Source organism: Malania oleifera, chromosome 1 (genome assembly GCF_029873635.1).
Source record: "Malania oleifera isolate guangnan ecotype guangnan chromosome 1, ASM2987363v1, whole genome shotgun sequence".
NCBI lineage: Eukaryota > Viridiplantae > Streptophyta > Magnoliopsida > Santalales > Ximeniaceae > Malania > Malania oleifera.
In genome coordinates this window covers 62,257,508-62,275,141 of record NC_080417.1, presented here as the reverse complement: position 1 = coordinate 62,275,141, position 17,634 = coordinate 62,257,508, and the positions used below count along the sequence as shown (strand labels likewise).

The window sequence follows — 17,634 nt, the reverse complement described above, 5'->3', positions numbered from 1 at the left end:
ACAATGAAGCTTCCCCCTCTTTCAGTGATCGACAACAAAGCTTTCCCCTCCTTCAATAGTCAAGGACAATGCTTTCTCCTCTAATTTCCTAAGACCCTTAAGTATTTGCACCATCTTTCTAACTCAGATTTGAAGATTCAAACCTAGATTGGAAACTCCAAGCTTGGAAAGCTCAGTGGGCCAGACTTGAATTTGACGAACTCTACGATGGTGAGTTTCGACCCAATGGTCTAGATTGGTTATTAAAAATCAGAAAAGTAGGAATCCACACCCACCTTGCTTCAGTAACCGTCAAACCCTGTTCATCCACCTACACCGCACTCTTCGCCATCATGGTGCCACTCCAACGATCTCTCTCTCTCTCTCTCTCTCCCCCACCCCCCCCCCCCCCTCCCAAAAAAAAAAAAAACCCTTAAGAGGGCATTCCTGCATTTTACTCTTTGCATTCCGTCAAGGCAGTAGTTTTAAGTTCAGATCACAGTTTTAGACTACTTTTTCATTCTTTGATCATCAGATTAGGGTTTCAAGTGGTGGCTTAGAATTCAGGTGAGGAATTTCCCTAAAATACATCTGTTGGTAGTGTTCTAGGAGCATAAATTAGAGTTTACTTAGAGCATTGAAATGCTAAGGAATTTTGAAGCCCTGATCTCACAACTATGCTCTGGTTTGATTTCTTAAAACAATAAACTCATGCAACTAACATTTTTTTCCTTCTCTTTTTCCACTAAGAAATCAATCAAATTCTTATTTGAAAAGGCTTCCACATTCCACCATACACCGATTTTAAATATTTTTTTTTTTTTTTTTAAAAAAAGAAGTGTATGCATTCCATTATATACTGCTCTAAAAAGCAGCTTATGCATTCAGTTTAACCTCGATTCTGATGTCAAACATTACACTGTTAATCATGCCAACATGCATTAACCATGCTTCCCTTCTTATAGCATTACATGCATACGACCCTTTTCTAATTTCAATACATTGATACAGCAATTATATACTGATTTTTTATAATCAGCAATTTCCAGATGCATGCACTCACCCTGTGTTGCTCTAAAGGTCCTAAATTTCTTTATATACAGCTGGTCCAAAACCCGGGTAAAGGAGGAGGGTTGCATTAGATAGCTAACAACCAGTGTAAAACTTTCTAGATCTATTTGATATGAATACGTACCAAATATTCACTTGGGCATCCCCTACGAGCGATACATTGCACTTATACCACCTAGATGTAGTGAAAAATGGGCAAGTGTGGGCTAGGCCATGTCATTTTGGATATGAAAGGGTAAAGAAGTTATTGCAGGAGACTAGGAAAAGATTAGTAACTAGAAATATAGGGACACTTACAGGTAAAGGCATGGAGATAGTTGATACGATGATTAGGAGAAATAACGTAATTTGCCTTCAAGAAACTAAGTGGATAGGGGAAAAAGCTAAAGGAATACAAAATCAGGATATAAGCTTTGGTATATTAGAAAAGAAAAACATTAAAATGGAATAGCAATCATAGTAGACAAGACCTAAAAGATAGTGCAGTAGATGTTAAAAGAGTAGGAGATAGAATCATAAAAATCAAGATAGCCTTAATCATTGATAATAAATGTCATTAATGCTTATGATCCCCAAATAGGCTTAGCAAAAGCTACATCCATTACTGTTATACTCTGCTACCTGTTGTGGCTATTTAAAAGTAAGCACCATGGACAACACACAGATCTCAAACTAAGAATTAGATGTGTTAACTTGTCTAATGAAGGATGACCAAGACAATCATGGATTTAGCATGGCATAGTGGCAGCACTGCAGCTAGTAGAAGGAGATAGTGACTAGAAGTAGTGAAGTAAACCAGCTTCATGTCCTTCCTCGTCTTCAAATCATAAATGTCAACATAATGAGGAAAGAATGTTCGTGAACAGTTAATGGATTTGGTGATCTTGCCAATCGGTAGAAGACTACAGGTAATAGTTAGGAATATACAAAACTTTAAAGAGACAAAGTGGGATGTACTGCCCCTATTCCCTTAATGGTAGTAGTGGACCCATAAGCAAAGGTAACAAAAGTTTTCAAAATATTGGAGGGTGGAAAAGAAACTTGATTACACATGCCATATGTTCTTTGGACGCTTGATACTAGGGAATGGAAGATTGGAATCTTTGGTTGCTGCATTGCCGTTGTGTGGCAGTTTACGGTGAAGATCCCAACACTGCATAATGATATGACCTCCTCATCACAATAAATGCGCTTGTGCAGGGGGCCTCAACCATGTCCATGCATTCTGGCACAATTGCAAACCATCTCAAGAACTCCTGAAATTACTTAGTTGAGAATCAAAATCACCTTGTGTAACAAAAACAGTCTTCTTGAAACTGGAGACTGAAACACTAGAACTAGGGGTTGGGGAATGCGCAAGGACCTGAGAATAAACATTATGAAGGATGGTAGATGTGGAATACAAGAATTTGGGATTGAGTTAGGGTTGCAAACAATCCAAGTCGAGCTTTACCGGCTCAAGCTTGTTTATTGAATTTTTAACTAAGTTCAAAGTTGAGCTAAACTCAAATTGAGCTTTAATATACTTGTTCAAGCTTTTTCATTTATGAAGTGAACAAGTCAACAAGCCCTTACTGAGCCGAGCTACAAAGGTGCTCACGAATGGGTTGGTTTTTATAAAACCTCTCAATGTGAGAAGCAAGAGACTCTTGGGTTTTTTTTTTTTTTAGAGCAAATAGATGAAAGAGGCTCTTTCTAATATTGTATTTAAGTTTTTGCCCCCACAAAGCCAGCCTATTGGCCCTAGGCATTGACTTTATCCCTAAATTTAGGGAATGGAGTTTGAGCTAGACAAGCTCATGTCCAAATAGCGTCTGTGATCCCAACCATTTCAATTACTAGGATTATCGTGATTCTTGGTTCAAAGCAATTTTACTTCAAAATAAAACATTCTCTTTCCCATGGCTTATTTATTTTGATAAAAATTTCTCTGGCAAAGTACCTTTTCTGGTTTCATGAATGGTGGGACAAATTCGGTCCAACCATTGAAATAATTAAAATCAGCATATAACTTTTGGACCAACAATCTCTCTCCTCCTGAAGAATGGATTGAATTTCCACAACTATTATTCAAATTTTTCAATCTTACTTGGATTTTGATGCTACAATATAACTTTTCAAATAAACTCATCGGCAAACACCAAGTCCTTTATTTTGGAAGACAATCCCAGATTAAGTGGTGGAATGGTCTGAAAATTGACCACCTTTCTAAAGACTTTCTCAAGCCATGGTTCAAAGAAAATCCAAGTTTCTTTCAAAAGGAATCTTGCTTCCGGTCATTGCACCTTCAAAAGTAGTTTATAGAAAAGTTTTAAATATTGCTTATGACCAACATCTACTTTATTATAATATATTGCCAACATCCCATCTAGCTTTAAATATTGCCTACAATATAATAAATTGCCGACATCCATTTATCTTTAAAAAATGACATGGCCTGCATCCATTTTATTATAATAACTTGTCGACATTGCCAACATCCATCTTGCTTTAAAAATTGATATGGTCGGCATCCCTTTTATTATAATAACTTGCTAACATTGCCGACATCCATCTTGCTTTAAAAATTGATATGGCCAGCATCCATTTTATTATAATAGTTTGTCGACACCTATCTTGCATGCATTCTGCCATCTTGAAATATATTGATCAGGACAAAAAGTTGAAGTCATGCTTGATGTCATCTTCAGAGGAAGATTAATTTGCCATTATTATGAGGATTGCCCTAAAATCTTCCGGAGTCTTGGCTTGGGCCAATTTTGCTTGGAGCTAGGATTTGGTGAGGAGGACTTTAGATTGTCCAAATAAGGAGTCTACAAGAAACTTGGATTTTCCTTGAACCATTGCTTTAGAAAGTCAGTTTCAACGATTTTGTAACCAATTGGATTTTAAATTGCCATACAAGGTATTTTCTTAACATTGCCTTTAATCTTTCTTACCGCCTCAGTGTGATCTTGATTCTAGGGTGGAGGATTTTTCTTCAACCTGTCATACAAAACTTTGCAATTTTTTATAAGATTTTGGTAAAAATCAGAGATGTAGCTGACATCTACTTTATTATAATATATTGTCGGCATCCCATCGATTTTTAAATATTGCCTCCATTATAATAAATTGCCAACATTGCCATCATCCATTTATCTTTGAAAATTGATATGGTTGGCATCCATTTTATTATAATAACTTGCCGACATCCATCTTACTTTAAACATTGATATGGCCGGCATCCATTTTATTATAATAGTTTGCCGACATTGCCGACACCCATCTTACATGCATTCTGCCATCTTGAAATATCTTCATCAGGACAAAAAGTCAAAGTCATTGCTGATGTCAATTTCAAAGGAAGAGTAATCTGCCATTATTCTGAAGATTGCCTTGAAATCTTCCAGAGCCTTGGCTTGGGCCAATTTTGCTTGGAGCTAGGATCTGGTGAGGAGGAATTTAGATTGCCCAGATAACTTTGAAGTCTTCGAGAAACTTTGATTTTCTTTGAACTATTGCTTGAAAAAGTCAGTTTCAACGATTTTGTAAGCAATTGGATCTGAAATTGCCATACAAGTTATTTTCTTAACATTGCCTTTAATTTTTCTTACCGCCTCTGTGTGGTCTTGATTCTAGGGTGCTGGATTTTTCTTCAACCTATCATACAAAACTTTGCAATCTTTTATAAGATTTTGGTAAAAATCAGAGATGTAGCCGACATCTACTTTTTTATAATATATTGTCGGCATCTCATCTAGCTTTAAATATTGCCTCCATTATAATAAATTGCCAACATTGCTGACATCCTTTTATCTTTAAAAATTGACCTGGTCGGCATCCATTTTATTATAATAACTTGCCGACACTGTCGACATCCATCTTACTTTAAAAATTGATATGGTTGACATCCATTTTATTATAATAACTTGCTGACATTGCCGACATCTATCTTGTTTTAAAAATTGATATGGCTAGCATCCATTTTATTATAATAGTTTGCCGACATTACCGACACCCATCTTGCATGCATTCTGCCATCTAGGGTGGACGATTTTTCTTCAACCTGTCATATAAAACTTTGCAATCTTTTATAAGATTTTGGTAAAAATAAGAGATGTAGCCGACATCTACTTTACTATAATATATTGACGGCATTCCATCTAACTTTAAATATTGCCTCCATTATAATAAATTGACGGCATTCCATCTAACTTTAAATATTGCCTCCATTATAATAAATTGCAGACATTGTCAATATCCTTTCATCTTTAAAAATTGATATGGTCGGCATCCATTTTATTATAATAACTTGCCGACATTGTCGACATCTATCTTGCTTTAAAAATTGATATGGCTAGCATCCATTTTATTATAATAACTTGCTGACATCCATCTTGCTTTAAAAATTGATATCGTCGGCATCCATTTTATTATAATAGTTTGACGACATTGTCAACACTCATCTTGCATGCATTATGCCATCTTAAATTATCTTGATTAGGACAAAAAGTCGAAGTCATGGCTGATGTCATCTTCAAAGGAAGAGTAATTTGCCATTATTCTGAGGATTGCCCCGAAATCTTCCAAACTTAGCTTGGGCCAATTTTACTTGGAGCTAGTATTTGGTGAGGAAGAATTCAGATTTCCTGAATGACTCAGGAGTCTTCAAGAAACTTGGATTTTCTTTGAACCACTAACTTATCTATTTCCAACTCCTTGATAAAATTCTTCCTTCTCCTCCCATTAGCCACTTGATGGAATAATTTGGTGTTGCAATCCCCTTCTTTCACTCACTTCATCCTAAATTTCTATTTCTAGCTTGTACCTTCCCTAAAAAGGACAGCTTCTAAGTCATTACAAAGTTGGCCCCTTTTGACCCTATCCTCTTCGCTAGCCAAGCCACAATCCCATCTATTCAAACATTCAATCTCATTCAGAATCAACTTATTTTTTCCTTTCAAATCACCAAAAGCTTCCATATTCCAAAGTTTCAATGCTTTTGACATACTTCAACTTCCTCATAAATCTAAAACCCTCCCACCCTTGAGCATTGCTCTCTCTATGCTGAGTCTCAATGCACTCCCTAAAAGAAACGTGCATCAACCACATATTCTCAATGAAGATGGGAGTAGGGCCCTAATGAATGGGGTATCCAGAAGAACTAAACAATTATCCGAAATTGGTATAATGAGAGCCTTTTGAGCAACATTCAAGAAGTGTCTTCCCATTCATTATTGAACAAACAAGGGCGCAATCCTATCTCCCAAGCTACCCAAGTGAAGTGACCGCTAACCTAAGTTAAATCCTTGATTCTACATTCTTAATTGGTGGAACAAAAAATTCTCAAGTTGTTGGTCACCCTAGAAACCCCCTCAACCTCTCCTTGGCAAGCCGAATGGTATTGAAACCCTTACCCACAACCTAGAGTGGGTTTCAAAGGCCAAAAAGATTAGCTAGGTCCTTAAAAATGGAAATGCACAAAGGAGAGGGTGTGGGTCCATAAACAGACAAGAACCACCAATTCCCAAACCCCTTTACCTCCAACAACACAACAAAGAGAAATCACCAACGGTCCCTAACAATGCCACCTAATATCCTAGATAATGACCCCCCCCCCCCAATGCTCCTGAAGAGGGAAAGAACACTCAATCTCTCAACCAGAATTCCCATATACTTCTCACTAGGAAGGCATCCACCAATTTATTCTTTGATTCTAGGATAAACAAAATATTAGAAAGAACACTTTTAATTAACTTTCTAACCACTCCTCATTTCTTGCTATCTCTTCAACATATCCCCCACCTCATGCAACTGGTAGCTCAGCCCCTCCTCCGGGCGATCAACAATGATCACTATGTATTCTATCGTCATGCTCAACAATAGGATTTTTCTAATTGTGTGTGTAGATGACATTGTGATTACTAGTAACAATGGTGACTCTAAAGTGATGTTAAAAGTTTGAGTATGCTTAAATGCTTATTAGGTATAGAACTAGAAGTATCCAAATCTCGTAATTGTCACAATGGAACTATGTTATATCTCTTTTAGACAAAACTAACTTGTTCAAACCCAAACCTATGGATCCTAGCAGCAAATTATTACCAAATTTGGGAGATGCGGGTGATTTGTTGGCTGAACCTAGACATTATCAAAGACTTGTTGAGAAATTAAACTAGGCTCAAACTCGCATGACAGGACCTACCTTTCGCCACAAGTGTTGGAGCTAGTGCTTCATTCCCTCAGAACAAGCCACTTGGATGCTATCATTCTTATCTTGCAATACATCAAATCTTCAGGCAGGAAAGACCTCCAATATCATGATCGGGGTCACACTAGGATCCAGCATTGTACAAATGCAAATGGGGTTGAGTCATCCTCAGAGATCCACAACTAGTTGTTGTCTTGTTGATGGTAACTTAGTATCATGGATGAGTAAGAAACAAAAAACTGTAGCTCAATCAAGTGTATAGTATATATGTAGGGCCATGGCACATACTACATGTGAATTGGTTTGGTTATGGAGGTGTAGGATTTTTTTTGTGTTATGGGGATCCAGTTGGAGTAAAATGCATGTATATTCACAAGAAAGAAGAAGTCTTCGTCTATGCTTTGGGATAGGATTCAGTACTTGGCATCGTTATGGCCTTTTTCAATTTTTAGAGGATTTTTTTTTCTTCAAACATATAATGTGACTAGAGAGCAGTGTAGTTTTGATAGTCCTGACCTAGTGCACATTTCTAAAGGCCAAACTCAAGCACAACCACACAATACCAACCAAACCATGCCTGGGGAGATTGCTTTAGACCATATATAGACTTTCTAAGATGTCCAATGTTGACTCTTTGTGAGCAACAAACCCATGTGGGGCTCCACATAGACCTCTTGAAGGTCACCATCAAGGAATGCATTTTTCACATTTAACTATTGCAAGGACAAATGGTTGGAGGTGGTTAAGGAAATGAACAAACAAACCAAGGCAAGTTTGGTGAATGGAGAGAATTTGTTCGTAAGTGTATCCTTTAGACAAGCCTTCAAATGAGCTACATAACCATGAGGATTTACATTCACCATACACACCTAGCAACAACCAACCACATATTTATCAAGTGGACGAGGTACTGATTCCCAAGTGTCATTACCTTATAGAGCACACATTTCTTTTAGAATGGGATAATGCTTTAGAGACATATTTAGGAAGAGTAGAAGATAGAGTACTAACACAATAGTAAGGGCGACAAGAAATCATAGCAAATGAAATGAGCGATTGGATGCTGGGTACATGTGTGTTTACCTCTCCGGACAGCAATAGGAAGATCAATGTCTTGGAAACGAAATCACTAGACAAGGAAATCAAAAGGCATAACAATAGAAGCTAGAGAAGGCTATCCTCCCTTGAGAATGCTGTGTATACGCCTGCAAATTTGGATGATCTAGGCGATGAGGACTCAAACTAGATGAAGATGCAGCTGGAACGTTAGGTAAAGGAAGGGACTCATGGAGGTTAGAAGGACTCAAGGGATCATCATAGTAAGGTGTAGACTTGAAGAAGATAACATGGGTAGAAACAAAAGAGTGATGCAAGGTAGGACTATAATAGTTATATCCATTTTGAGTACATGACTAGTCAGGAAAATACATTTGGTAACTCAAGGATTCAACTTATACACCATTGGTCACAACCAAATATATGAGGAGGTAAGAGAGTAAGGAGAATTTGAGAAGAGAACTAGTAGGGTATTGTACTGCCAAGAATAGAGGAGGTGATTCTATCCATAGGAGGTAGTGAACACGATATCACTCCAAAACACTTTAGAATCATTCATCTAACACTGTATGAATGACTTCAATGATATATCTATTTTTTCTCTTCGCAACTCCATTTTCTTGTGGAGTGGGCACAAGATGATGGTTGGATAATACATAATTTAGTTATATAAGTAGTAAATTGACTACTCAAGTACTCCTTAGCATATCACTATGAAGTATCCTGACAGGAAAATCAAATGAAGTTTTCATAACAATACAAAAAGGCACAAACAATCTTTTATTAAATAAGCCAAGTCATCTTTGAGTAGTCACCTAAAAAAGTGACAAATACTAGAAACCCAACTCTAACTAGGACTCTAAACATGAGAATCATGGAAGTGCATACTCCTTGTTTATCAAATCGAGAAGCAAAAGGATCTCGATGATGCTTTCTTGACAAAACTACACCATGGTTTTTTAATCACAAGGGTTACTGGTATTGTAACACAGCCAAATCGGTGAGAAGAAAATTAAGTGTCACAATGACTCTTACAGATCGCTACCATTACGTAATGAACGGTGAGGATTTTCTATTTTTGCTTTGGCAAATGTTGATGCTTCTACATCATTTTTGTTATGCTGAAATTGAATCTTTCCTTTTGGAGGATGACTGTTAAATTCTTAAAGTTCTCTTCTATTTCTGTAACATTGTCTAAAATTTCTTCTTCAGAATTATCATTTTGTCCTCTTCCTAGATTGGAGTCTTTTGAAGCTAGATTGCTAATTTGGTCACTAAGGCTTGAATTCCCTTTGAAGTAGACAGAATATCTTTGAGTTTTTCATTAATTGCTTTTAAAATTTCATCATCCTTATCAAAGCATGCTTTTAGGAGAGTTGGATCAGGCCATTTGGTTATTTTTGCTAGTCCGAGCTTTTGTATTTCTTTTGCCTTAAATATTGGATATCCGTTTTTTAGTTTGGGGAGGAATTTTTCCATCTTATCAATACTTTCTTGTATTCTATCTATTTGTTCACCTATACTTGTAAAGTATTTATTTGCAAAATTAATTTGCTTAATTATTATGTCGCACTGACTTTGGGCTGCAGGTTGCTTTGGAAAATGTTAATGCTTCTACCTCATTTTCGTTATGTTGAAATAGAATCTTGCCTTTTGGAGGATTATTTCCTACAATTGTATTTTTTGTTGTTTTGTAAATCCTTCCTTTCCTATCAATTGGGTCACAATTTTTCTTTCTATTGCAATCAAAGAAATATAAATTTCTTTCTTGTTTCTCCATTTCACTTATCCATCTTTGCTTATATTCATCAATCTTTTCTTCTGAGAATTTTTCAAAAAATTGTTTTCTTAAGTTTTCATTTTTCTTTAAAAGAATTCTTTATTTAATTTTGCCTTATCTATTTGGCATGTGTTTGTTTTGTTTATAACATTAATTTTGGACATGCTAGATTGAGTTGGGTGGAAATTGCCTTGTACTGATTTATTATCTTCATAAATTGGTTGGGCTATTTGGTCTTCTATTTTTATTCCTTTGAGTTTTTCTAGAATATTAATTCTTTTTTTCTAGAATATTAATTCTTGATGAAGATGACCTAGACTTTTCAAATTCTGAAGTAATTCTGAAGTATTTTGCCTATACCGGACAAAAGATCTTTGGAAATGCCTAGAAGATAACAGAAGTATATGGTTAACTAATTTATTCAACACAAAAACTAAGAAAATGCTAGATAAATGGAGGAAAAGCATTTTAATACCTACATACAAAAAACAAAGGTTATGTTCTAAACAACCCTAAACACAATTAAACTTATAATTCCTAAAATGAAACCATAAGAAGGAGCAATTGAACAAATACTAAGGTTAGAAATGAGGGTCTTAGAAAATCAATTTGGTTTATGCATGGAAGATTGACTACAGAAGCTATATAGTTTTTAAGGAGATTAATGGGAAAGTTTAGGGAAAAGAAGATTAACTTGCATATGATTTTTATTGACCTAGAGAAAGCATATAACAAGGTACCTAGGGAAGTTCTATGGTGAGTTTTAGAAAAAATTGGAATATATAGTAGGTATAATAATGTCATCAAGGATATATATGATATAGTAACGTCTAGTGTTAGGAATGCAAGTGGAGAGTCCAAAGAATTTCCAATCACAATAGGCGTACATCAAGGATCTTTTTTGAGCCTTTATCTTTTCACTTTTTTGTTTATGTACTTACTAGGAATATCCAAAACCAGATCCCATGGTGTATATTATTTGCAAATAATATTGTATTAAATGAAAAAACTAGGGTTGGACCAAAATCTAAATTAGAATTATGGAGAGAGGCTTTAGAATTTAGAGGTTTCAAGATGAGTAGAAATAAGATAAAATATATGAAATGTAATTTTAGTTAGAGTAGGAGAAATATTGAAGAAAAGATTAAACTTGATGATCAAGAAATTAATAGTCAACCCCACCGAACGGGACTTAAGGCTTGGTTTGTTGTTGTAGTTGTTCATTGTGTAACCGAAGAATAATAAGGCTCTCAAGAAAAATAGGCATAGCGCAACAATATAATGTTAACAAGAACATGTTGAAATCATTTAAGCATTCAAACCTCCAAAAAAAATGAGGCATCTAGATGCACACCCTTAGGGCTTCAAAATTTTTGAATTGAATATTTCCCAATTCTGTACAATTCTTAATTAAACGCCCAATTCCATAACGCAAACACAGCCTTAAATTGCTATTGCTATTGATGAGACAACCCAAATTGCTAACCATCTATGAAGCGCAAACCGATCAATATTAATGAAATATTATAATATTCCTAACTTAATATTATTTAAATTCTTCTTCCTTTGCTTAACCTTAACAAAAAGTTTTTTTCAAAAAAAGATCATTATGCACCCACAGACAAAGCTTCCAAACCCTTTTCAGTATGTAGTTGACGCATATAATTTCCACAACAACTAGTGCATGCAACAGATGAACATAATTCAATTCTTATACCGACCTCTTTCCCCATCTGTACCATGTTATCAGCCAACCTCCGGATTTCTTTGGCCTAAAGAGTAGAGAACAAAGGAAAATGAGCACATTTTTCCACATTTAAATTCAAAAGAGAATATAAATAAAGCAATATTTTTTATTTAAACTGACTAGAAAGTGCTTATGATTTTACAGATATAGCAAGGAACATCAGCTTTTATTAAGTGAAATGCTAATCATAAGGGAAAAAAATAGAAATGAGGAGAATCAGCTCAATCAAGGAATTGCCTTAGCAACAGTAGTCTCAATCCGCTCGTGCTTCACCAACTGCGAGACCATTGTTCTGCGAAAACAATCAATACAAAATCTCAAAAGAGTATGCCCGTACAATTTCAAACCCTTGGAGTTGAATTCTAAATATAAATGTGATATGAACAGCGATGAACCTAAGCATGGACATTCTGTGACCCGTGGGGCGATTAAGCTTCCTGAACTTCGTCATTGTGGGAGAGAGAGAGAGAGGGAGAGAGTTACAAGTGAAAACCTAGCTGAGGTTTTTGATGAAATGATTGTTTCAGAGCTTTAGCGTTGCTGGCCGGCTGGGACCAAGCCGCGGCCTTATTTTAAAGCACGGTCCAAATGCACGGAAATAATATTTTATTAAAAAATATTTTGAAATAATATTTTATTAAAAATTATTTTAAAATAATATTAATTGAAATAGATAGGGTGGCAAAACAGGGGCACGGGTCAGGTCCGAGCGGATCATAAATGGACCGGATCGTAAACGATTCAGGTCGTAAACAGGTCAGTGTTAACTGGGTCACGCCCATGCCAAACCCACACCCGCCCATTTAATAAACGGGGGGTCACGGGTTACCTGTTTAAAAAATATAATTTATTTATTTAAAAATTTTTAATAATTTTCATATAAAATGACATTTTAAAAAAAAAACTGCATTTTATTTATTAATATCTAAATAAAAAGAACATAAAATGTAAAAAATAATACATCTCTTTAATTAATATTTAAAAAAATGAATAATTTAAAAATAAAAATAAAAACATCTATAAAAATATGCATAATACATGCATAAAATATTTACATATAAAGCGAAAATCAAAAAATATCTATGAAAAAGTAGAGTTCAAAGGCCTTCTAGTATTTGGCTTCTTGAGCTTCTATATGAGCTAAATATTTGCAAGTCAATCAATCAGCCAAAAGCAAAAATTGCAAACTTGTGAGCTCCCATAGAAGATATCCACTAAAGCTCAAGAAGCCAAATACTAGGACTTTGAACTCTGATTTTTCAAAGAGATTTGTAACAAATTTCTTATGAAATGAACAGTTGAAGAACAAGAGACAACAAGTCATAAAGTCTCATATTCAACCTTGCATAAGATACACTTTGAATCCAGCTTATCTAGGGTGGATATTGTGCTCAAGTAATCAACCAACATATTAAAGAATGCTACGGTAGAATGGTAGATATGTGTCTCTAGATCATGAGGGAGCTTGATCCGTGAGGGAGCTTGATCTAACCATGGAGTTGTGGAGTGGAGAGTGGAGACTGTGGTCTGTGGAACTGGGGCCTGACGTCTGTGGAGGAGATGAAGACTCGAGTAGCCGAGCTCGAGGAGTGGATCGCAATCTTCGTAGATTCGCACCAGCACAGTAGGGGGCAGCGTACCAGTGCCAGTCACAACCCAAAGGAATTAGGATTAGGGTTTTACTTTTATGTTTTATCTCAACAGGGTAGCAGCCGAGTAGGGTTAGCCAATTAGTGGGTGGTTTATATATAGGATCTAAATAAATGGGTCACCCGGTGGGTGATCCAACCCGAACCTGGTTTGACCCATTTATAAATGAGCGGGTCACGGGTTGACCCATTTATAAGCGGGTTGGCTTCCATAAACCCGATCTTGTTCTAAATGCGTGGGTCACAAGGTGACCCGTCGAGTTTGGACCCGTTTTGCCTCCCCTATTTTTAAAATGGATATGTTTCGAAATCTCATTATATGAAGTAGCGTTTTTCTCAATCAAATCTTACTAGATGTAGATTTATATGGGTGCATTTTAGATAGTCAATTTTCAAACAGTGGCACCATTTTGTTCTTCTTTATTCTTCCTTCTTTTCCTCCATAAATTTCTTCTTCCTCCCCATGTCTCCTCCTCTTTCCAACTGCAACAGAAGTAGCAATTTGGGTGAATTTTCAGCAAAACACCAACTTCACAAGATAATCGAAAGCAAGATTAATGTTGGGTCATGACACCCCCGACCAAGCTCGCACTTTTGGCCATTCAAGCAATTATTATGTCTTCTATTGATTCATTGTATATATTGTCATGAAAAATATGAATGTCACCCCATCTTCCACCCATTTGTTTTTCACTCCAATAAATGTTTAGTTATCCTTATTGCCCTATAAAAAGGCACCCTCCCCTTCTCATTTGAAGATACATTTGCATGCTTGAAGGAAGTAGATATATAGTAAGGATAAAAGTAGAGGAGAGATAAAAAAATATAGATATTTTGTACAAAGGATAAAGAGGAGAGATATTTTGTACAAGGCCGGTTCCAAATCATCTTGTAATTCCTCCTGAGATAGTGAAGCTTTTTATCCCATCCTCCCGTGAAGTAGGCATAGCCGAACCATATAAAATTTATGTCTCATCTCTATTTATTTTCCTACATCTTTTATAATATATATATATATATATATATATGTATATATATATATATGTATATATGATAATTGAAATGCAGGGGACTGTCATAACCCACATGAAATGAATAACAGGTAAATCATTGTTGTCACAAAAATTTTCAACTATAAGATTTTTTTTATTACTAGGAGAGATCTTTTGACAGTCAATGGAAGCAATATATTAAAGCCCTCCCCCCTTCCTACTCTATTTTTTTGTTAGTTCAAAATTTATTGTCGTGCAAAAATGTGTGTGATGCAATGCAGTAATCACAATGAATAATACGGAAACACACAAAACTAATAAAATTTAAAAAATAATACAAGATTTAACGTGGTTTGGCAGAATGCCTACATCCACGGGAGCAAGCTGCAATTGAAATTCACTGTCATAAAAAATAGGATTACATTATTGTATATATGCTAAACCTATACATACAAAAGGATTAGAAAATTTCCCAAATACTCTTGTACTATTCCGTGGAGGATTTTCTCCCGCACCCCCAACCTATTAACCATCCCAGTTCAAATTTCAAAATCAATGCCGAACAAAACCTTTAATGTACCTACATTAAACCGTCAACGATTTTCTTCTTAATTTTCTTTTGCAAGAAATCATCAATGCACCTATGAAAATCGTCGATAGTTTTTCTTCAAACTAGCTTCCTTATTTTCTTCAACCTGCTTTCTCTACACATATGTTTCACTCCATATGAGCCACATACTACAACAATCTCCACCTTGGCAAATATTCACCCCTTAGAAGAAAAGAAAAACATAACCTGAAGCTCTACCTAGGAGAATAGGTTGGGACGCCTCCCATCTAGCGCCTGGAGACATTAATTAAGTCCAAGTAGTGCTTGAACTTGTCTAAGGTAATATGTTTTGTCAACATGTCTGCTGCATTCTCAGAAGTGTGAACTTTCTAAGGCAATAGTTCACCAGAAGAAACCAATTCTCTGATCTTATGAAACCTCATATATATGTGCTTGGTCCTTGCATAATACACCTAGTTCTTGCCAAATAAACAACACTCTAACTATCACAATGCAGCTGAACTCCACTTTACTAAATACCTAGCTCTTTGACCAACCCTGTAAGCCACAAATCTTCCTTGGCAGCCTTAGCCACTGCCATATATTCTGACTTAGTAGTAGATAGTGCAACTAGAACCCCCCCCCCCCCCCCACAAGAGTGAAAACATACCTTGTGATAGACCTCATGTCATCCAAGTCTCCTACATAGTCTACATCCACATATCCCACAACTAAAGGATCACGCTGCTGCCTGCCAAACATGATGCCATAGTCTGTAGTACCCCTCAAGTATCTTAAAATCCACTTGAATGCGTCCCAATGCTATCATCCTAGATTTGATAGAAACTTGCTCACCACACTAACAACTTGTGCCAAATCCAGTATTGTACAAACCATAGCATACATCAAGCACCTCACTACACTAGCCTATAGAACCTTTGACATTTCCTGAACTTCATCATCTGTCTTTGGGCACTAGGTGATAGAAAATCTAAAATGGTTCATCAAAGATGTACTCATTGGTTTTGCATTATCCATGAAAAACTACTCTAACACCTTCTCAACATAGCTATGCTGAGATAACCACAATCTCTTGGAAGCTCTGTCCCTACAAATCTCGATCCCAAGAATCTTCTTGGCTACACCCAAATCCTAATGTCAAATTCTTTGCTCAACAAGGTTTTCAAATTGCTAATCTCACTCATAATTTTCGCAGCAATTAACATGTCATCCACATAAAACAACATAAAAATGAATGAACCATCATCAAGGCTCTTCACATAAACACGGTAAATCATACTCACATATTTTGTAGCCAATCCAGATCATGTAAGAGTCAAACCTCTTGTACCACTGCCTGGGAGACTTCTTCAGCCCATAAAGTGATTTCCTCAATTTACAGGCCAAGTGTTCTTGTCCAGGCTGACTAAATCCTTATGGTTGTACCATGTAAATCAGTTCCTCCAAATCACCATGAAGAAATGCTATCTTTACATCCATCTACTCAAAATGCATATCAAAATGTGTCACTAATCCCAACACTGTCTTGATGGAAGTGTGTCTGACCACAAGGGAGAAGATCTCATCATATCAACCCCTTTCCTCTATGAGTAACCCTTCGCTACTAGACGAGGCATGAAATTTTCTCCATCTTTTTTTTGACATGGCTTCTTTCTTCCTATACAACTATTTGCATCCTATTGTTTTCTTCCCCTCTAGAAGCTCCACTAACTCTCATATTTGGTTCTTATGCAAAAAATCCATCTCCTCCACCATAACACTCATCCATATACTTTTCTCTTGGCTATGCACCGCCTTTTGAAAAGTAGTAGGATCCCTGCTACTTGTAATGAGTGCATAAGAAATCAAATCATCAAAGTCATACATGGCTGGTGGCCTGATAGTGTGTCTGAGTCTATCTATAGCTATACTATGATGTTGCTGGTCTCATAAACTAGGATTCCCTACATTCTGAACATTGTCATCTCTACTTTGAGTCTCTAGCTTCACCTACACAATATGCTCATTGTTGCTACAATTTTTCTAGAACCTATCTCTCTTCTTATTGAGTATGCCGCAACATGATTTTCTCATCAAAAACCACATTTATATTGATCACCACCTTGTTTGCTTTCAGATCCTAGAGGTTGAAACCTTCCACCCCTTTTTTATACCCCAAAAAGATACACTGTCTAGACTTTGCATCAAGTTTCGATCTTTCCTCACTAGAAACATGCACGTAGGCTAGACATCTAAACACTCTCAAACCATAGTAGTATACCGCGCTGCCTTTCCACACCTCCTCTACTACTTTCCCATCTAGTGCTGCTCTTGGTGACCTGTTGATCAAGAAACTTATCATATTCACCGCCTCTGCCCAAAATTTCTTTGCAAGCCATGCATTTAATCTAAGACACCGAGCTTTTTCAGCTTTTATTTTTTTCATCCTTTCTGCCACACCATTTTGTTATTGTGTCTTGCGTATTGAGAAGTGCCTCTTAATGCCATGCTGCTCACAAAACTCCACGAACTTTGAATCTGTGTACTCAGTACCATTTCCAGACCTGAGACATTTGATCTTCCTCCCTGTCTGGTTCTCTACTTTAGCTTTCCACAA

At 36.3% G+C, this 17,634-nt stretch overlaps 1 protein-coding gene across 4 annotated transcripts in view; it reads right to left on the bottom strand.

Annotated features, from left to right (window-relative positions):
* Positions 1-12,369, bottom strand: part of LOC131167008 (uncharacterized) — a 30,084-nt gene extending 17,715 nt beyond the window's left edge. For 3 of the 4 annotated variants that reach the window (XR_009139951.1, XR_009139950.1, XR_009139949.1), the window contains exon 1: positions 11,801-11,853. Coding sequence is in view for 1 of the 4 variants with exons in the window: in XM_058125730.1 (XP_057981713.1) it covers positions 11,801-11,851; positions 12,064-12,118; positions 12,222-12,277 (162 nt within the window). In the remaining 3 variants the exon portion in view is untranslated. Of the gene's footprint in view, positions 1-11,800; positions 11,854-12,063; positions 12,119-12,221 lie in introns of those variants that run through there. The other variant, XM_058125730.1, reaches the window with a different exon arrangement.
* Positions 12,370-17,634: the final 5,265 nt, after the last annotated feature.